The following is a 22,906-nucleotide window of genomic DNA, read 5'->3' on the forward strand; positions in this document are numbered from 1 at the left end:
AAGGATTCTGATAATTATAGATATACACATAAAGAAACAATGATAGGTAAGCATTCAATGTTTAGTAAGTTCAAATGGAATTTAATATACTTACCTTGATCATAGGTGAGCATGTTAAATACCAAGTGAACTAAGCACAAGTCTAGCTAACAAGGCACATAACATTAAAGCAAGGTGACCATAGGAAACATATGTATTCATATATCAAATATCATAACGACAACCAAAAGCATCATGAAATCGTACCACTTATTATAAGATCATATAGTTATCATTTGCTTTCAATAAGCTACTCGTCTATACCATAATGGTTATAGTTACAAAGGTTTATAGTATAGCATACCAAGTTCATTTTTTTATTACTCGATTTCATTTTCAATTTAATGTTTTTTTCCCAATGCAATCTTAGTAAAAATGGACTCGGACACGTAGGTAAACTACACCACAGCAAGATAGCTCAAAAAAGCATGAACTACACCGCACCAAAGCACATGAGTACAAAGCCCGTAGGCAACAAATGCATATACATATGCAAATACATCTCTCCACCACACCGAAGCCTTCATAGAGACAATGCATACTCAATGCTCCACAACAAAATCCAGATCCTAAAATATCATAACATAGTCTCCACATTAATATCAAACTCGTAAGAAATGCGCATACAACCATATTGACATGTCAATTGTATCCTAGTTTTTCTACTAAATTTATATGGGCATCTAACATCCATATATGTATTTACATAAGTTGTGACAATCACATATGCAATTAGTAACACATTTAAAGATCTTTTCCCATTCTCTTGGCTACATTTCAGCAGACATATCATCTTTCATATAAACATTACTTTCATTTCATAGTTCACGTATCATTATTCAACTTACCACAAAACGCACTCCAATTCATTAATGTTTCCTTCTCAATTATGTCAATTCCATTATAAACTTGGCATGAATTATAACTAGAGATAAAATCAAAAAAAAAAAAACACAAGCATACATATCAAACAAGGAAGGATAGTAAGTTCCATGAGAACTTACCTTTTAAAACACAAAATGATTAAAATTTTCAAAGCTTAATCAACAACTTTAGCCTTTCCTTTACTTGCTCCACTTCTTTCTCCATACAAGTATATATATACACAACCAATGAAATTAAACATATAATAGTTATTCAATGGTTCACCAATAATAATGTCATGAGATGCATGACTCTAGTTAACCCTTTTGAATCTCAATGTCTAACATACTCATATTTTTCGATATTTATCATTGAATCAAAGTTCAATTTCATTTTCTCTCATTAGGGACCTTGTACTTCTAATCTATAGTATATATATTTTAATAAGTTTCAATTTATTCAATTAAGTCCCTAATGTCATAAAATTAAACATATAGCTTAGTTGAATTTCAAATCAATTCCAACACTTTCTCTACTTTCCAACTTAGTTTTAACATGCTCAAAACTCATACTTGATTTTCACATCAAAATTAAACTCAATTCTATCAAATACTCATTAATGGAAATTTGATAAACATTTAACACTTAAAAAAATCTAAAACATGGGTAAGCTTAATCTAGATTAATTAATCTCAATTCTATAAAAATCTACCTTGGTGAAATTTGGAATAGTTTGACTAGAAAACCAAAGAGATTTTTCTCCCTTCTCCACTAAGCATAAACAACTCAAACAAGGAGAAGAGAAGATGAATGCCTTTCATCTTTCCACTAACTTCCTATTTGTATCAAGATTTAAATATAATTAATCCTAATTAACTAAAATTTTTCCTTTAAAACATAATTAATCTATTACTTAGTCCTTCTTAATAGAAAGTAAGTGGATCAACATCGACATCCACTAATTCCATACAATTTAATGGTTAAATAATCACTTAATCCCTTGTCTATTTGCTAGATGGGTCCTTTTGCATTTTTCCCAATTAAAATTCAATAGTAATTAAACTTGTACAATTTAGTATTTATATTTTAATTAACGGTTTTCTCGTTTAAAATTTTCAATCATTCATTAATATATTTTTATACTAACTCCGCAAATCTTCCCGTTCATATTTTCATTGACATGGCTTAGGGAATTGAGTTTCAAAACTGTATTTTTCGACATCAGTAAAAGTTGGGTCATTACATACTAAATTAATTGAACATTAAAGTCAAACTCAGGTACTAAATTGGGGGTGATAATACGCTTTTAACTCATCATGAGGCATTTGCTAGAGTACATTTCATACATAATACCTCTTTAGGTGCCTAGCATTTTATTTCCTAGGGACTGTTTTGTCTCTCGTATCAGCTAAGTTGTAAGCTTTGAAGCCAACTTCTTGACCACCTTGTACAGGTCTTCCCAATTGGGAGCCATTTTTCTTCTTTGAATTGGTGTGAAGCTTACTTCTATGTTCCTCATTACCAGATCACCCACTTGGAATTGTTTATTTCTAACTTTGGAATTGTAATTGTTGGTTACCTGTTGGTTTCTTGCAGCCAACTTGGCTTCAACTTGTTCTCTTTTTTCCTCCAAAAGGTCAAGGTTGGCTCAAAGCATTTCTACGTTGAGACCACGCTCATAGTGCGCAGTTCTAAAGGAGCTGATTATGATTTCAGTGGGGACCACGATCTCTGTTCCAAATATTAGATCAAAAGGAGTTTCCATTGTTCCAGTATGTGAAGTGGCTCATAGTATGCAGTTTTAAAAGAGATGATTATGATTTCAGTGGAGACCACGACCTCTCTTTCAAACATTAGATTAAAGGGAGTTTCCCCTGTTCTAGTATGTGAAGTGGTTCAAAAGGCTCATAATATCCCAAACAGCTCCTCCAACCAAGCCTCTTTTGCCTCACCTACTTTCTTCTTGAGAGAGATCAAGATCTTTTTGTTTGTAGCCTCGGCTTGCCCATTTGTCTGAAGGGTTTTCACTGAACTCTTTGCTGCTGTAATCTTGAGGCTTTGACAAAACTCCTCAAATTTCCCTTGAAATTGTATGTCGTTGTCAGTATTGATGACATGGGGAAGACCGTACCTACATATGATTACCTTCCAGACGAAGTTCTCAATCTGCCTTTTTGTTATAGTGGCAAACAACTCCTCTCCCTTCAACACTATGAAATATTCCAGTGACTATTATGAATTTTTTTCCTACCTACGACCTTTACGAAAGGACGAAGGATGTCCATTCCCCAAGTAGTAAATGGACAATTGCTAAGATGGCTTGCAATGATTTTGCAGGTGTATGAGGTACGAAGCGAATTTTTGGCACGACTCACACTTCACTACCATTTTCAAGGCTTCTTTATGAATGGTTGGCCAATAATAGCCCTACTTTAGAATTTTCTTAGTTAGATATCTTCCTCTCATGTGATGCTTACAAATATCTTGATGAACCTCTCGAAGGACATAGTTTGCTTCATTGGGACTTAAGCACTAGATAAGGGGTTGGGAAAAGCTCTTCTTATACAAGACTTCATCTATGAGCGCCACTTTATTTCTCAACTTCACCCTTTCGGCCTAAAATTTAACTTTTGGTACATCGTATCCCTCATCAATGCAACACGTTTTTTGTTAGTCTTAGCTCGAATGTGCACGATGATCTAGTAAGATTTTGCTTCTTTGTTGGACCTCTATTGCTGCCACTAACTTGGACAATGCATCGGTTCGAGAATTTTCACTCTGAGCTATCTATTGTAGATTATGGTTTGAAAATTACACAACAACCAATAAACTGCTAATGATACTTGGCTAACACTGACTCATTTACTTCATATTCCCCAATCACTTGCTTGGTCGCTAGCTGAGAGTTTGTATACACCTAGATATTTTGTACCCCAAGTCGGATATCCAGCTTAAGTTTTATTGTCAATGCTTTATCTCATGCCACATTATAAAATCATTAAACCCAAAAGATAATCCATCGTGCCATTCATTGTTTTAAGGGTCAACAAGCAAGATTCCAATGCCAACACCATCCTTCCCAGCAGACCCGTCCACAAATAGGGTCCACCGAGGTTCAGGTGAGGGATTCTCTTGACTTGCATTACTTGGTTCCCTTTCCACCCAAAGGGTGCCCTTTTCCACCATAGCTTGATCTTTTTCCACTGGTAACTGAGAGAAGGAACATTTTGCAACAAGTTCTGCAAGGGCTTAAGCTTTAATAGCTTTCCTTATTAGGAAATCTAGTCTGAACTCGCTTAGCTCAATGCTCCATTTAACCATTCTTCTTGAAGAAACAATTCTCTGCAATAACTCCTTTAAGGTTTGATCCGACAAGACCATGACTGGGTAGGCCTAAAAGTATTGCAGAATCTTTCTAACAGCTATTACCAAGGCGAAGATAATTTTCTCAATCTTTCTACTATTCTTTCTATTAGTCGTTGCACCACCTTTATTGTTCGAGGGGGGGGGGGGGTTCATCTCCAAAATAGTTGTTATTTTCTCTAAATTGGCTTCAATTCCTTTTCTAGAAATTAAAAACTTCAGGAACTTTCCTAGCCCAACCCCAAAGGCACACTTCGCAAGGTTGAGACGCATGCTATATCCTCGAAGAACTTGGAACACCTCTTATAGGTCCTTTAGGTGTTACTCCATAGTGGTGCTTTTAATCATCATATCTCTACATATAAAAGGCATCACCTTGTAACAGAACAAGTCATCCTCTATAATAAAGGAAGTTTTCTCCTTGTCCTCGGGTCTATCTGGATCAGGTTGTAACTTGAAAATGCATCCTTAAAACTCATATATTTATGGCCAATAATCTAATCGACTAAAACCTGTCGATGAAGGGCAAAGGGAAACTATCCTTTGGGCATGCATTATTCAGGTTGGTGAAATCTACACATATCTGCCAATTTCCTTTGGGCTTCTTAACCATCACCACGTTCGAAACCCAATCAAGATACATCACTTCTTGGTTAAACCTAGCGGAGAGGAGTTTTGCCACCTCTGTTCTGGCTCATTGAATCTTCTCATTTGAAAGTTTCCTTTTTTCTACTTGGTAAGTTTTGTCGAGTCGTTGACATTTAATGAGTGGAGAATCATCGAGGGGTCAATACCTGTCATGTCTATGGCAATCCATGCAAAGACGTCTGCATTTACTCATCAGAAACCTCATCATATCTCTCCTTTCTAGTTTTGGGAGACTAGCAACAATTTTGGTTATTTTATCTGTTTCACCTTCAAAAGGGGGAAATTGTCGGTTTACTCGACGAAATTTGCTTTATACAGACTTAATTTCGGACCCATATCCTGGCTTTCTAAATTGAGAGCAGCCTTGTCCAAGAGATTCACCTGATTGCCAATGTTTATACGGGTTTTTCCACCTTGTCTCGAAGAGATCCCTTGTTGTGACAACTGCAAAGACATAAGATGGCAGTGCCTTACTATTTGTTGGTTGACTTTCATGTAACTCGTTCATCGAGGGGTGGGGAACTTGCCTGTCAAGCTAAAGGGTAGCCAAAATTAACTTTTTTTTCCATCAACGGCTTCCCAACAATAGTGTTGAAGGCTGAAGGCTGAAGGCTGATCTACCACTAAGAACTTTGCGTCAACTGTCACGGTATGGTCCTTAGCTCCCTTGGTTATATGTAGGATAATGGAGCCTTATGCCTCGGTTGGTTAGGAAAGCCATAGATGGGGCTTTATCTTCCTAACTGTGATTTTGAAAGACTCGTTTGCTAAAAAGCTTTCCAATGTAGGACCTCTACCACGCTACCACTGTCGATGAAAATCTGCTCTACATCAAAATCACATATCCAAGTTGTTACTGACAATGATCATTGGCCGTCTCATCTAGAACCATTTCTGCATCCATGTTTTCAAAAGTAACCCTCCAATCTTCATCGGACGAGCTTTATTTATTGTTGTACTTATAAACAAAACACTTCATGAGCTAGCCATCCTTTTAAGAGAGAGGGTCCATTTCTCTGGCCCCCAAACTATCACGTTGATAATGCTCCCACGCAGGTTGCTTTCCTTCAGATTTAAACTGCCTATCGTGGGTTTCTTCTTGGTCCATGAACCCATGTTTGTGTCTACCTATGAACTAAGTTAGCTTCCCTCTGAGTTGCGGTATGTTTGTTGTAGTTGTGGTTGGAATTCTTGAGACTGCTTGAATTGTTCTTGAACTGTTGTTGTGGCTCTAGGAATTGTTGAGAGCTAGCGTTCTTGTTTTGGGTTGTGCAAGTTTGGATAGGCCTCGTAATATATTTGCTAGTACGGATATGGCTGAGCATAATAGTTGTAGGGGTCATGGTAGTAGGTTTAAAAGTTTTGATTTGCTTGAGTTTGGTTAACATTTTGAGATTGGTTTTGAGCTTGATCGGTAAGGATATTTGATGTCACTTTGGGAGTGAGTCTCTATTAATTAATTAAATTATTAAAAACCATAAAAATAAAAAAATATATTTAAAAAAAAAGAAAATTTATTCAATTGTTTCTTTTAATTTGATTAATTAGTTCAGCCTTTATCTATGAACCAAAACCTCGGTAGGTTCCTAGTTCGGCCGACCAGTCCAATTCTGAAAATATTGGTTTGGATTAATAAAAGAAGTTTTCAATCCTGTTAGGTCAAGTAAGAAGACAATGAAATTCAAAAATAAAAATATATATATATATATCTGTAATTTTCTCAAACCTCGAAAGGATGAATTTCAAGTATTGTTGGTAATATTTTTAGAAGCGCATAAAGCCACACATTACTTTTGTAATCCTCACCATCAACCATTGCTTAGTTTTCAAATTCTTTACTATACTACACATGGCGTAAAAATGAACATGTCATCAAGTCTATCATTACTTGGGGAGTTGCCACCCTAGACTAGAAGCTCAAGTTGGCCATCCCTTAAGAATTGGGAAAAGATAAAACTTTTAGAGCCGAAATAGTAAGAAAGCAACAGTGAACATGTAACTTTTTTAACTGTATCAAACTTCAGGATAACTCACTGCGCTCTTTGATATAGTACTTTTACTGAAATCCTGAGAATACTACCGTTGGATCTCATGTTGCCAACGCTAGTCTCCTTGGATAAGCTAGCGAAATAGAGACCCACTCTTGTGGTACCACCTACAAGGTTTGTTGGGAAATGAGTTGCTCGGATTTGACTTTCTGACCGGTATGAAATGCACTACCGATGATAGGTCGATGTCCTCTCGTTGTCACTCGGTAGCAGTGGAAGCTCCTCATGGGCGGTTATTAGCTATTTGGGGAGGATCTTTTCTGACGTTGCCATCGTTGCCAACAATTGGTTTCCCCGACAGTGTATAAGTATGTGAAGGAGAGGTTTGTGGAGTGGCAACAAGATGACGACAAAGAAAAGAGAAAAAAATCCATTTGGAATAATTAATACCTCAGTTTTAGCTAAATCAACTAATATGTCACTAGTGGATTAACATAAAACTATTAATTAAAGTGATTAAATTGAGAAAAGGAAAAAAAATTTAGAGTAATCAAAAGACAAATTTATTTTAGGGTGACTTTAAATGTATTTCACCCTAAAATAATTGTCTTGACTTGCATGTTATAGTGATTAAAACTTATGTCAAGATACCCAATTGATACGAGTTCAAACTATATAACTTCCATTCTAATATAAAAAACATTTTAAATGATAATTTTAATACTATAATAAACAACAAAAACCTATATTGATCAACTCAATAATTTCTCCAAACTTATAATTTTATATAAATAGTAAAAGATAGTTAAATTATACATATAGATAAAAATATATAAAACCCTATAACTCATGTTTTTCATTTCTTGACTTGAAAAATCTACATTATAGCTCTAATTTCCGTTTTCTAAATATATACATGCCACATTATTTTCATAAAATTACATGATAAAATTTTATCATCTCAATAATGTTAATTTATTTACAAAAAGAAGAGCTTAATTATTATATAAGTAGTAAAATAACTTGTTCAGGACAGAATAATTAAACTAAATTTAAAACTTAAAATAAGATGAGAAACTCTAGTGAAAAATACCTCTTTAAAATAAGTAAAATGCCTCCCTTAATCAAAAGGGGCGGTGACTAAAAATCATTGATCATACTAAAACATATTCGAAAACAATAATACTCTTTACCATTACATGACCTCTTAAAGTGGACAAATGACTATTGTTGATATGCAGACTGAGAGGCATATTATAATGTCAATACTCCTACCAAACAAGTCAGGAAATTGGAGGCTCAGATTAAACGAATATAGTGCAAAAGAATGCCAAGTGTAAAACATCAGGGATTCACTAAGGTTGGGCATCTTTGACTTAAAAAAGTGCATTTGGGTCTTCATCCATAATGATGGTTTTAACGGAATGTGTTGCCCAATTCACCAATTCATAACAAACATACATACATACTCAAATGGGCTCAAACAGTTTTGCAACAAACCCCATAGAAATAGGAAAAGTATTCTCCAAAACACTACCAACATCGAAGACTTTAGAAGCGATGGCGGTGGCGTCGTCGCCATCGAGGGGACATACTACTTACACTGCTTATAAACACTGCCAAAATTGTAAAATGTCCACTCTAACATATACGCACTTCTTACCTTTTTCTTTTTGCACCAGCTCCCGAGCCACGCCCACCTTTCTTTTCTGCAGATGCAGCCCTACCACCACCTTTTGCTCTACCAGATGGCGCCTTCTTAGCACTTGAATTCCCTGTCCCTTTCAACTCCATTTGTACTTCGATTCCTGGATAAAACAATGCAAAATATTTAAAAAATGATTAATTAGTGAGGTTGGGGTAATATAATAATAACTTATCAATCAAGAACAAAAGGATGAGATAACATCAGCTACCTTTCGAATTCAAACTCTGAAGTTCGGCCTGCAGCTTCTCACCATTGGTAGTACCTTCTGGTGTGCCAAGTCAAAAGGCATAAATATAATTACTTAATGAACATATTCGGATATTCACCCATAAGATCATGACTTTTGATCTAGATTATCTTATGGGGGCGGGTTTACAAAATGGCCGACAGCCAGCACCCCTAGTACAATCAAGGCCTAGTGGAGCCCAATACACATCACACAGGTGAAAAACCAAAAAACTTTCTACACCCTCACTAAGCAACTTTTTCCTTTCACTTCGATGCCAATAGCATCGCAATTTTCCCTGATATAATGATAAATCCAATGTCCTTGTCCACTTTATTTCGCATTAGTAAGCAGTATAACATATTTCCCCTGCCACTTTAGTAGGTTCGAAAGTATGTGTGTTTCCATTTTATCTCACTTATTACTTTTAGTCTGTAAACAAATAATTTTTCTTAGAATCAGAAAGTAGAGAGACCTCTGGCAAGATCATGTCAGATCAAATGAGCCTAAAAACAAGTGAGACATTGCTAAGGACATAATAGAAAGATGGGAAATTTAGTAAGTAAATGTGAAATGACTTGACACATATATTCAACAAAAGTAATTACCCAAGTCCTCTGTGTCTGAAGTGTTCTCATCATTTTCTGGCAATTCGTCACCATTCTCCTCCCCTAATACATCATCTGATGGCTCTAGAATTGCAGCAATCCGCTTCTTTGGGGCTTTTTTCATTCCAGGAAGAGTTACTAAATCTGCAGCTCGTATTATTCGTGTTTTGCTTCCTTCCTTGTATGCTTTTGTCAGTGCTGCTTTGACAGCTGGTGGAATGCCTTCCATTGGATTTGGATAGCCCTGAGCACAAATTATTAAAAAAAAAAAAAAAACCCAACCAACCAAACAAACTATGCATGTTATATAGAGAAGTAGCGTTACCTGGAATTTAGATAACTCCACGATGGTATCGAAATCCTCTTGGCTTATTGAGTAAGCGTTCATACACTCTAAAACCTGCTTAACAGCTTCATCCTGCTCCACATCAGAGAAAAATGGGAACACTTTAAAACAGCAACCCTTCAAATAAATACAAGGCACAAAGGGCAACTGCAAACACATCCAGATGTTTGTATACACCAACAAACCACAATGAATGGAAGAACAAAATAAAATAAATAACAGAAACAGGAGAAGCCACGGGTACAAGATAAATAATGAACATGCATCATAATAAACAGATGAACAGAAATAAAATAAATGAAACTAGGAAATTAGAGATGCAATAGGTAAAGGAGAGTATGGAAACTAATTCTTCAGGCCCACAAATCAGGCATCATGCAGAAGCAAAAGAATAGCAGCAAAGCAAATTGTGAGGTGGTCAAAGGTTCCAATGAACAAAATTCACAGCAAGGGATACCAATCGATAGTTGTAAAGAGTGATGAACACAGCCCCTTCCCTATTCCACCCATCTCTCAAACATGCAAACTCAACAAACAAGGAGCTAATAAAAATTATAAAAAGAGGTAGAGAGGGAGAAAGGGTGGATAAGAGTAACCTATGTCCATTTAGAGTAATAAAAACCAATGGAGAACAAAGAGTTCATAAGTTGCTTTTATATAATTCAGAAAGAGTACAAATAACATTAGTGGTTCATTGCATGCCCAAAATAGAGGCATGAAATGGATTAGATGATAGGGCACTGGTCATACAAGGCACGTCCTAGTCTTACATGTAAAATACATACAAATGAAAAATGTAAGTTTCAAACCTTAGGCATGTCTCGAAGCGGATTGGTCAATCTTTTCAGAAGAATTGTGAGATATTCAAGTCGAAGAGTTTCTCTGTATCATTTACAGTACACAAAACATTATACAACATAGGATAAATCAACAAAGACAAGGTAGTCATCTCAGGTGTAATAAATGTTGGAACTAGTAAAAATAACATGAAACGTTGAATAAGCTGCCTTCTTCTTTCAATATCCTCCTACGGTTCGTGTCAATGAGTAATATAATTTTTATTAAGGGCATGACTCTGACACAAGCATGCAAAAATCTATAAGCAGACATGAGCATTCACATAGATGAATGTGGGAAATGAGCAAATAAATTCAATTGAGTTCTTCAGTTGTCACTTTCTATCTCTCTGAACACAATAAGACTTAAATATTGAAAGCCAATGCCTAAAAATCAATCAAGCTAGCCACAGAGTAAAACTTAGAACAAAAGTTCTGATTAAAAAAATGTCAATCAATGTTATCTCCTTTAACTGATTGACATAACCAGATTATGGGAGGGCATTTTCTGAAATGAGTATGGGAATCTTTTGGTTTATGTCAAGGCTGTTCGATCATCAAGCTAGCAAATAAAACTGATGAGATTAAACATCTGCGTCAGTACATCTCAGTATGCCAGCAGTTGCACTGAAAAGTAGAATTAGTCAGACTTCAGTAGTAGGCTCTCCGCTTCAGTTAATTTGCCTATCAAAATTGGCTATGCAAATGCAATAAATGATGAGGCAAGAAAAGCAAAACATTAATGATGATTCAAGCTTGTTACAACATTATAACTTATCAAAGATTCAGCTATGCATATCAATGGAGGATATGGATAATAAAATCTAAGCGATGCTAGCATGCCTTGAATTATGTGTTCAGCAAACACAACCCAAAATGTTTTAAACTCACGATAGTTATAAAACATAATTATGAATTACCTTCCTGAACAAGACTCACGAGAAGCAAGGAAATGAACATGAAGATCCTCCAAAAGCCTATAATTTTTGCTCATGGTTGAATTCTTTCCCAGCCAGCCACCAAATCTATTGAAATTGCGTTCTCCCTGCAAATATGAGACCAGCCTTAAATATTAGGACCTATCTAAATTTCAACAGGATATCATCATTAATAAAAGTGCTAAAAGTTAAGCTTCATCACAGAAGGTTCTACTCTAAGCATCTGAACAAGAAAATGACAAGAACTTTTAGATTTTATTCCTAATGGAGGCAATTTTGTAAAAGCATGTGGTAGCAATTTCCTTGAATTCTAATGCATCAAACACTGCCTAGTACATACAGATTCATGAGAATAAGTAGCAAAAGTGAAATCAAAAGAAGCCACCAAAGAAGAGTTGCCAAACAGTATTTGTGTCCCCTTTCTCTCCTCGAGACTCTAGCTGCCTCCAAGGCAGAAGTGTAGGGCCTTACATGCTGATCAGATAATGCCTCTTAATTCTCTTAATTGTGATCGACTGGGATTTAAGACATGGGTGCTACAGTTTTGGAAGCTACTTGTTTGGTAAAGTTGTGTTTTAGTGTATGTCAAGCTATACTAGAGAAATTCTGATGTAACATATTTTAGGGGTGCTTCTCTACTAGGGTCAGGACAGGAGTAGCTGTGTGCAGATTATTTGGTTTGGACTGCTGTTTTCAAAGGTATCAATGGAAGTTTAGGTTGTTCTGTAAGAAGGTTTCCAAGCAACGGTTGAGTATATGATCTGAAGTGAAGAGAATAAACACATCCACACTCAAATCACTTGGAAGATAGTGGCACTGGTCAAGTCATAATCATCTTGTTTAGGCATTGGATTCCTTTCAAGAAAAACAATAGGAGGATAGAATAGAACACAATGAAAACAAAAGCTACTGAGCTCCAATACAGGATTGGGAACAAAATGAAACCTTATAAGCACATCAGTCATCAAAGGACAAAAACTGAGTTAGCCATGATCAGATTTCTTAAAAGCACAACAATTCAATATTTTGGATTGAAAAATTATTTACGCCTAGTAGAAAAATAGATGTTAAAGCACCTTCCATACAGTACTTGTCAACATTGTAAGAGGCATACAGTAAAAACTAACAAGTTCATTTTTTTTAAAAAGGGAACTGGAAACAATTATGGCAAAATATTAAAAGTTATAACTACAACCAAGAACCTTCATGATAATACTCACCTGTTCAAGCGTCTCTCTTTGTCCATGTAGCAATGCAGCACTGATGAAACAAAAAATATACACATATATATCACACGGCAAAATGAAAATAATTTGAAGAGCTCTTGATAGTTTAAGGCCTGAAGAAAACAACACATACGGAATGATACATGATGAAAGGGCACTAGTTTGTGAGAGCTGCCACTGTCGATATCTTCGAATCTGCACGTTTATTATATCACCATCACCAATAGACTCAGCAGCTCGGGCAATTGAGTTCATTCGTTTAATTCCACTGTCATCTTTACCAATTGAACTGGGCCTATAATTGATATAATTTTCCTGCATGTAGAAAAAATACCAACAATTAGCAAGTAGTTGCAACATGAGCAACAGGTAACTGTCTCACCACACATGCAAGTATTGCATTATAGAAAATGATGGTTTAGGCAAAACAAAAACATAGAACAATTAATCAAACAAGTGTACACAAAAGAATGCAAACGAACTAGCTAAAACTAGAAAATACTAGCACAGTAGAGAGGAAAGAACAGTGCAACTTTCAAGCTAAGAACTCTAATCTTCAGCTGTGGGGCACACTAGTAACAGAGCTCACATAACACAAGGGAAATCTTACAAACCAACACCCAAAATTATGCATAAGTTGGAAACCACTTCCGGGACAGGAACTAAAATGAGCATAAAGTCCTCCAGTAGATAAACTAAGGACCAAGGAAAAACTCCTGCCTTCATGAGGGCCACTATGGTATTGTGGTGTTTATAGTCATAGCAAAAAGAACACCTACTCAACCTAAAACCATATAATGGACAAATGAAAAGCAACATTTCTAGACAAACCTTTGTACTTTTATTTGATTTACTACCATCTTCCAGATACTATTTATAGTCTCGAAAGTTCTAAGAAATACCATAGTATTAGAAATGATCAACCAATAGAGCCAAAATACATGGAAATAGGGCCAGCAAACAAAGGCACTAAAGTTTTCTACATTTTTTCATTGATTCAGAGAATCCCAACATAATAGGTTTGAGGTCTCCAGGAAGATCTTTCATAAATGAATAATAGCAACCAAACTTACGGAGACAAGCAAGAAAAGGTATAACCTGAACAAGAAGTGGGACTAGATCAGGATCGCTCATGCTTAGATCAATTCTTTCGTCCATCCTCAACTTTCCGCCATTAAAACCAAACAGCCTAAATTACAACAGATTCAGATGAGAGACATGAGGAAGGAGAAAGAGATTAGTAACTAACAACATATTGGTTACCATAAGCTTCAACAGAGGTAAAACCAAATTATCATTAAATCTGCAAGCACAATTGAACATTTGTAAATGCCTCATGATTAGGGATTTCAATTGACAGGAAAAAATAGGATTGTATTAGAATTCTTCTCAATGATTGACCAGTAAAAACATGAAAATTCTAAAACTCATCAATAAATCATGCTTGAGCGAATAACATACATTCTAATGGTGACATAATTGTGAGGCACCAAAACTATATATTTTACATCACAAAACAAATGAACCACAAAAAGATGGATTATTTTGTGGAAGGATTTTGTGATCCGTAAAACTTGAATTTGCACTTGCCAAAACCATTGAGTTATTGGAAGTGACAAGGGAGATAAATACTAAGAGAAAATACAGGATTAGCTACATCCATGATTAAGTAGCTCAGTAACAAATATGGCACATATGATCAAACAGTAAGAGAGAAGCAAGAGGGAGGAGATATGATTAATCAGAAGAGACCAAAGTCCATTTTAGATAGAAAATGACAGTAAGAGAAATCATATCTAGGAAAAATCAATCAAAGAGCAACACCCAGCAAAACTTATAAGCTCTTAGTTCATACTTATCAACAGCTGTGAAGGGGGACATATCTTCATCCTTGGAACTGCTAAGAAGGCGTTGCTTTATGTCATTGTAATTAATAACAGACATGGACAGACTCATGTACTGCAACTGATTTAGGGCCATGCGCATGTCTCCGTTCACTCTTTCTGCAAGTTCCTCAAGAGCAATCTGGAAAATTTAAAAAAAAAAAAAGATTATTTTTCTTTTTTTTTTTTTTTTCTTTGGTGAAGGGAAGGGGTGGGGAGGAAGAGCTGGAGGGAGAACATAGCAGATCTTAGGTGAGGGTAACAAGAAGTATAATCATAACAACAAGAGCAGTAGCTATACACCTAACAGTGAATGAGGAATACAAAAAACAGAAAAGGTGTTGAGCTTCCAAAAGTAAATTTATCCCAACTTAAAACATGCCAAAATCGTTAGATTACACTTTCTCCAAAACTTAGTAGACAAATTATCTCAAAACCAAAATGAGAGAGAGAGTTCATTGAGCCAGAATCCAGTAAGTCCATCACTAAATCACAACTCAATTTATACCATAAACCATTTGGAACAGCAATGGAACAGGAATACACTCCGAGTGATTTTTACCTCATTAACTTGAAGACCTTCAGCATTTGCAACTTGCATTAATCTCTTTGCCATCTGTCATGCATAAAGTTCAAAGTTAGAAACTGGAATGATGATACTCTTCTCAGAAGGGAGAATCCCACCCCTGAGCCCCCAAAGAAACAAGATTAATTTGTGTAGAAAGGAAACTTCATATAACTGCATTAAATTGCATAAAGTTCAGAGTTAGAAACTGAAATGATGATGGAGAACCCCACCCGTGATCCCCCCAAAGAAGCAAAAGCGCTATAAGAAAGAAACTTCATATTGTTACTTTTTTTGCCTTTCATTTTTGCGCACCCGAGGTGGGGGGAGGGGGATTGGGATTCAACAGGCACTTTGTTGAAAACCCTAGTCCACATCCATGCCACATGCACTGATGCACACAAAATTAAGACCCATTTAACTAATATAGACTTGTATGAGTTTATATTTGTTTAACAGATCACAGGACTCAACAGAAAAACTGGACTGAAACAATAGTGTTAATAAACAAAAAACAGTTTATTAACCAACAATAATAACAGGTGGCTGAAATAACCAGCAAAGTCTGGTGCTCTCAGCAACATAAAAATAGGCTTGCACTAATTTTAGTAAAACACAGTGCATATTGGCTCTTCAGAGCAAAAAATAGGCAGTAATCAAAAGAAACATCTATAAAAGTAATAACAAAGATTACCTGCTGTTTTGTAGGTTTACGGTAACTGAGAAGCAAACAGTAGTTTACAAGGCTCTTCAGCTTCTGACTGTAGCGGTCATTACAGATGCAAATGATTGGTATTTTGGAAATCTTTATGCTAGCAATAAGATCAGCAATGCCACCTCTATCACCAGCAGACATGCCATCCACCTCATCCATAATCAGGACAGTCTTTGGATGTTTTGAACTGCAATTTCCATTAAAAGTTTATAGCTCGAGTGAGAAAATAATTGAGAAGGGATTAAAAAATTCCTGTGCAGTACTGATGCAGGACTGAAGAAGCACAAAAACAAACCGGTCCATATTAACACCCAAGGCTTCATTGCTAACTAGTTCCTTTATGGAATTTGCATTGCTTCCACCTATTCCTTTAGAAACATTGGCGTCAGCCTTTCCACGACTATCACTAGCATTTACCTATATGACACACACAAAGGATACAAAGCAAGAACGGGTATATAAATTTTGTGCAGTGTAATCAGAATTTAACTAATAATCAAGATTTCTTTGGGTAAAATAAACTTCACCTCAATGGTCTGGAAACCTAGCATCTGACTAACCAACTTTGCTGATGTAGTTTTCCCAATTCCAGGTGTTCCACTTAATAGAACAGCCTTTTTAGCACCAGAATCATTTTGCTTTTTGCCCTTTCCCTTGCTTCCAGTACCAAGAAATTGCTTGTTCCATTGTGTCAGCCAATCATGGAGTTGTTTAACCTGCAGCCATGACAGAAAGAGATCATAATGAGAATGCTTCTACCATATGATCAGTCGCTCAGACTCAGGACTCCTCGACAAAGATTTGTAAATCAAAACCCATATCAATGGCCATCAGATATGTCTGCACAAGTAAAAAATACGGCTACTAACCTTCTGAAGACAAATCATAATGTAACTACTAACAAACAATGGCAGAACATACTCATACCAGTGACTGATTCCCAGTGATTTCATTTGGAACTTTTGGCCTATATTTTTCAGTCCATGGCAGAGAAGAATGCTGGACTGGTTGCCCTCTTTTCTTGGCAGATGAGACACTTGGACTCGGACTTTTGGTTAATGTTGCTGAAGAGTTGTCAATGAAAGAAGCAAGATAAGTTTAAGACCATGCGCTTAAAATAAAATTAATGGCATTCAGAGTCCATCCATGAGAAAACAACATAGAAACAATTCACAGAGAGATATATACAGGACAACAATATTCAGCAATAGTAGCATCAGACTGATCTCAAACACCAATTTCCATATTTCACACCACTACTCATAATCTGTCAAATGCATTCTACACGTTGCCAAATAGTATTCAACAATGACAATTCATCAGCCTTCATTATAAATTTTGGCTTGAAAGAATAAGTCTTTTCGCAAGTCCCATTTCTAGAAAGTAATAGTCATGCCACAACAAACATATATGCTGCTAAATGCAGTTGACCACTAAAATAATGCACCAGAAGCAAAAAAGAAAAAAATGATATTTAGAGCATACCCTTCACTTCCGTCTGTTGGGGACTCTTCTTAGGTAGAGAAGGAGCAACAGTGACTGCAGATTTGTTTGACTGTCCTTTCAAAGGAGCTTTTCCATGATTTGAAGCACGGATCATGTCAAACAATCCATCCTCAGTAAGAAATTTAGTGCTACAGTAAGAAATAGAAACTAAGCATAAACAAGAGTAAAAAACCAATAGGATACAAACTAAAATTTTCAAACAAGATAAAAAACAAACCCAAGCTCTTTGGCTTTAGAGGACTTTCGACCTCCAATATCTTCATCACACAAAAGATAATTCTGCAGATGGACAACATTAACCACTCTCAAATATTAGGACCAGGAAATTAAGCTATTATCGGGTAGAAAAATGTATTAACCGTTTTTTTGCTGACAGATCCAGTAACACGACCACCATATCGTTTGATTAAGTCCTCTGCTTCTTCCCTTTCTAAACTGTAAGGTCAAAGTTCAATGATTATGGGACCATGAAGAGCCAATAACATCAAGGGAAGTCATTCGTTCATAAGAAAAATATATATTTAAGAAAGAACACACAATAATAGTCGCAAGAAATATCATAATGATAATAACCTTCCTAGAAAAATACTGTTTATTGGTCCAAGCTGCTGAGAAATATGTGCATGTGCATCAAGAATAGTTTTACACAGGACATCAAGTGGAATAAGTACTTGCATACCAATATGAGTAACAAATACAATACCTGTCAAGTGTTCCACTAATTACAAAAGTTAGACCAGTTAAGCAATCAGGGGCACCTTCAGGGACTTCCTGACAGGACAGAAATTCAGCGTTACTGAGATCAATAGACCCCTATAACATTAAATCAGAAATTGCTTTTATATCTTCACCTTCTCTCCTTTATGTGGAGGGTCTTTCCTTTCTCCAAAATTCATAAATCCACCCCGTCCACCACCTCTGCCTCTTCCACTAGCTGATCCTGTTGATGCACCCCTACCACCACGAGCCCTTCCACCAGACTTCACAGGAGACTCCAAATCTTTAATATCCTCTTCATCACTTTCGTCAATATCACCACCTCTGCCTCTTCCGCCAGCTGGGCCTTTTGATGCACCCCTGCCACCACGAACCTTTCCACCTGGCTTTACAGGAGACTTCAAATCTTTAACATCATCTTCATCACTTTCATCAATATCTACAGCTTTTTGTGCAACACCCTTGCCTGAACCACTCTTCAGTTTCTTACTAGGAGTGACATCAACAGAGTTCTTAGATTTGGGCAGAACAAAGTCATCATCAACATCGACTTTGCTTGGTTTCTTTGAAGGTGGGGCTTTTTCACTACTTTCATTTTGAACTTTTCTCTTGACTGGAAGTTCCTCATTTTCTTGTTCATCTTTTGGCTTTTGCTTTTCTGCAGGAAAATACTTACTAGTTTTCCTTCTGCCAGAATTTTCTTGGCCTCCAGGTACCTTGATTAATTGCAAAATGGAAAGGGAAAAAAACAGATTAAAAAATAAACAATTAAGACCAAGTTCCACCGACATCTTCATGTTTACATAGGGGAAACAACAGGTAGAGATCCATATCTGCTCATATGCTTTTTTTCACGCATCTCCTCTAAGTACAAGATTTAATACATGGAGCCAGCCCATTAAGTATAGATTGAGCCACAGTATTCCCAGAACTATGAAACAGCCTAAATTGAATCTTTAGATGGAAATGCATGAAATTCATTCAAATCAATCTCGACAATATAACCAAAAGTCTAAGAATAGAGAATCATGCTGAAACCTTATTCTGGACAAAATAAACATACATGAGACAAGAAATATACTCACAGAATCTGTTTTGGTTTCTGCTGCATTTGCCGGCTTTGAAGCAGTGCCATTGCCTTTGCCTTTGCCTTTATCATGTGCTTTCATAAACCACTTCCTAATATCCGACTGCAATTAACAATAAAGTAAGGCCCATTGAACAAAAATAAACAAAGCATCAACATAATTAAAAATTAAGTTTTACATATAAACCTCAATTTCCCTCATAACTAAAAAGTATCACATTTCATATATGAACCCTAATTCCTACTTGATTCTTGACGAATAACGAAAAATAATTGGGAAAAAAGCCTCTGTTTTTTTAGCCCAATTTTTTTAATATAAATAAAAAACCCTTAAACCCTAACTATCCATTGTTCATGTTTAAAATTGAAAGAAATTAGGTTCAGGAACTCACCATATCCGGTGCTTAAACAAACCCAATTTCTTCGGGATTTCACTTTCTCAAAACAATCTGCAAGAGAAATTTCACCCGATGTAGGTTTAACCAAACAATGCACTCGTAATTTTGTCAGATGAAACTTCAAAAACAGCAAACTTATCAAAGGGTTGCCCAAACAAAGCAGGGACTTTAGTTTCCAGTGTAGGGTTTCCTTGAAAGTTTAAACTGGAAAGTGAAAGGACTCTTTTTTTCTTTTTATTTATTCTCTACTTCCATTTTTAGTGCCCGGGAAGCCTGATTCTTATAAATTCATTAGTACGCGGGACGAGTACGGGGTGTGTCACCCTGTAGGCATATTGGGTAAATTTTAATTTTAGTCATTTATAAAGGGGATTAAATTAGTTTTGGTCCCTGAATTTTAAAAATTACAATATAATTACTTACGTTATAATCAATGAATCATAAACTCCTGCTAATGGTATAACACCTCTCACCTAGTCCATTCATCAGACCTGAGCTATGGAGTACTACAGTCAAAGCCGAAACAAACACATTCAATTCACATTGATTAATTCAAATAAAAATAGAATTGCTTCATAAATACACAATTAACATTCAGATTAAACATGAGTCAGACAATTATAGTAAATTTAGATTCATGCATTTTTTTTCTTTTTTGAAATATACAACTGATAGCACTAAACATACTTTAGTTTGAAATATCTATATTAGTGGAGACGCAAAATTCCAGCTACGATATTGATAGAGATCCGTGCGCTGACGGTGACCGAAATACCAAAAAAGTAAGATTCAAGGAAGCTGTTGATGGGGAAGCCACTAATATGGTTATTAATTCTGATCAACAACTGATTATGTCTTTTAAAGATAAGCTTTTGGGGGGAGGTGTTGCCTCCTCTGATGGGAATCTTGAAGGGATTTTTGGAAAGAATGAGAGTGATTTTGAACTTTTGGAAGGAGATTTGAATATGTCCATGGTTAATGGGATTCCGACAATCTCTTTCTCAAACTGCATCAAGGACATACTGTTCAAAGAAATGGAGTTGACGATCAATCTCAAGCTGTTAAGGCGTGACATTGGATACAACGTGCTTCACAATCGTATCCTTAATCTCTAGAAACCTGCAAAATCTTTTCATCTAATGGATATTACTAATGGATATTTTTTAGTTAAGTTTCAGGATATTGATGATTACAACAAAGTCTTAACCCAAGGTCCATGGATCATATTCAGGCAATATCTTACTGTGCAACCGTGGACAAAAATGTTTAATCCAGTGTAGCCTTACCCTAGCATGGTGATGGCTTGGATTCGTTTGTCGGGCCTTCCGGGATACCTGTACAAAAGGAAAATTGTTGAAGCTATTGGAGAACTAATCAAAAAAGTCGTCAAATTAGATTTACAAGTTGATAACAGAACCAATGGACGGTTTGCCCGCTTGGCAGTATTCATCAATTATTAAGGGAACGTTGTTCTTTCTTGTAGAGATCTCTATCGAATATTTGGCCTCTTATACGTGAGAAACTCCTCTGATCAATTGGAGATGGGCGCAATATTAACTGTTGGAAGGATTCTTGGGTTCTTAATGTTAGGCCTTTATACAAAAAGATAGCTTGCAATTCTAGCTTGGATATGGATTGTTCCCTTAGCGATATGGTCACGGAAAATGGGGATTGAAATTTAGATTTCTTCCGTCTAAGTTACATGAAGATATCATTCATCAGATTGTCGGGATTCTGCCACCTCAATCAAACTCTGGCATGGATAGAATTATTTGGGGGTACCACGTCTAGCACTTTCTCAATTAAAAGTGCGTACAAGAAACTTCGATAATGTTCATGGAATGCAAAAGAGGATGTTTGAAAATTACCGTGGAAATATCAGGGACCACAAAGGGTTAAAGTGTTCATTTAGATTGCTATTAAACACTGTCTACTCACCAATGTTAAAAGGATACAAAGAGGATTGGGATTAGATACTGCTTATGGTACATGCGGCCATAATTATGAGAGTGTCCTTCATGTTCTAAGGGATTGCACAACGGCAAGAGATATATAGATGCAATTAATCCCTACAGGTAAACAATCTTTTTTTTTTGCAAGGTCTCTATATGAATGGATGGGGCTTAATTTACGGAATCAGCAAGCCGTAAACCTAGTGGGATGAGTCAATTAGTCTTGTCTGTTCGGGATTATCATTTGGCGCATTTGGAAGAATCGGAACCTATGCTTATTTCAAGGTCTTTCGTGGAGTACTGATAAGGTTATCAAAGCCTCTCTATGTTGGGCAAAGTAGTATGTTTCGATGTCAGATTCGCAAGGCATTAAATTTTTAAGTTCGGATTTAGTTCTGATTTCTTCGGATGGTTGGGTCTATTTGAACACGGATGGTTTGGTTAAATCTATGGATATGTTTGCCGCAGCTGGAGGGCTTCTACAAGATCATAATGGGAATTGGATTGTTGGTTTCACAAGGTATTTGGATAATTGTGAAGTTATTGATTCAGAATTATAGGGCATCCTTGATGGGTTGCAAATTGCTCTTGATCGTGGCTATCAGAAAGTCATCATTCGGATAGATAATCTTGAAGTTGTTAACCTTATTCATGAAGGAGTTCGTAATGGTTCTAATTCTGCTTTAGTTAGGAGAATGCTTTTTTTTTAAGCTCCTAAGTCACTGGAATCTTAAACATATTCCTAAAGAAGAGAATAGAATTGCAGACAGGATAGTCAAGTTTAGGCGGGACAAGGAACCGGGTTTGCGGTTGGTTAACAAGGATTATGTGTTGAGTTTTTTTAATATTTGATACTTGAGTTGTAATTTCTTTTTCACCAAAAAAAAGTTTAATGCATAATCATCAAATGTAACTTTTCTCGGGCCTTATATGAGATTATGTATGCTCTAATATCAACCTAGAATTTAACTAGTATTGATTTGCAATATTTTCAAAATTATAGATAAATTAAATCATAAATAAATCCTTCAAATAATCAATCATTTCATAAACATTTAAATATTATGATATACAATTAAATTCAAGTCTTATTCGAGCTTACGAAAGCTCTTAAGTTACCCGAACACAAATAAATATCAAATTGAAACATTTTCAAAAGATAAAGTTAATCATGTAAAATAGGGATCACACAGCCATGTACCATCGTGTAACTCCCTATGACAGTGTGATCCAAAATACCAATTTCACCAAAAGATACATGGTTGCGTGGCTAGGTCATGTAGCAAACGAGAA

At 36.0% G+C, this 22,906-nt stretch overlaps 1 protein-coding gene across 1 annotated transcript; it reads right to left on the bottom strand.

Annotated features, from left to right (window-relative positions):
* Positions 1-8,253: 8,253 nt before the first annotated feature.
* LOC105779884 (replication factor C subunit 1) lies at positions 8,254-19,921 on the bottom strand. Its single transcript, XM_052629761.1, has 22 exons — positions 19,656-19,921; positions 19,262-19,366; positions 18,311-18,892; positions 18,163-18,230; positions 17,819-17,894; positions 17,677-17,738; positions 17,439-17,587; positions 16,881-17,017; positions 16,481-16,669; positions 16,249-16,370; positions 15,933-16,140; positions 15,236-15,289; positions 14,646-14,815; positions 13,889-13,979; positions 12,924-13,105; positions 12,785-12,824; positions 11,547-11,671; positions 10,600-10,672; positions 9,770-9,862; positions 9,445-9,688; positions 8,819-8,875; positions 8,254-8,710 (listed from the first exon to the last, which is right to left on the bottom strand). The coding sequence occupies exons 1-22, from the start codon at positions 19,656-19,658 to the stop codon at positions 8,562-8,564; spliced, it is 2,979 nt and encodes a 992-aa protein (XP_052485721.1). The 5' UTR covers positions 19,659-19,921; the 3' UTR covers positions 8,254-8,561.
* Positions 19,922-22,906: the final 2,985 nt, after the last annotated feature.

Source organism: Gossypium raimondii, chromosome 4, assembly GCF_025698545.1.
Source record: "Gossypium raimondii isolate GPD5lz chromosome 4, ASM2569854v1, whole genome shotgun sequence".
NCBI classification, from domain to species: Eukaryota; Viridiplantae; Streptophyta; class Magnoliopsida; order Malvales; family Malvaceae; genus Gossypium; species Gossypium raimondii.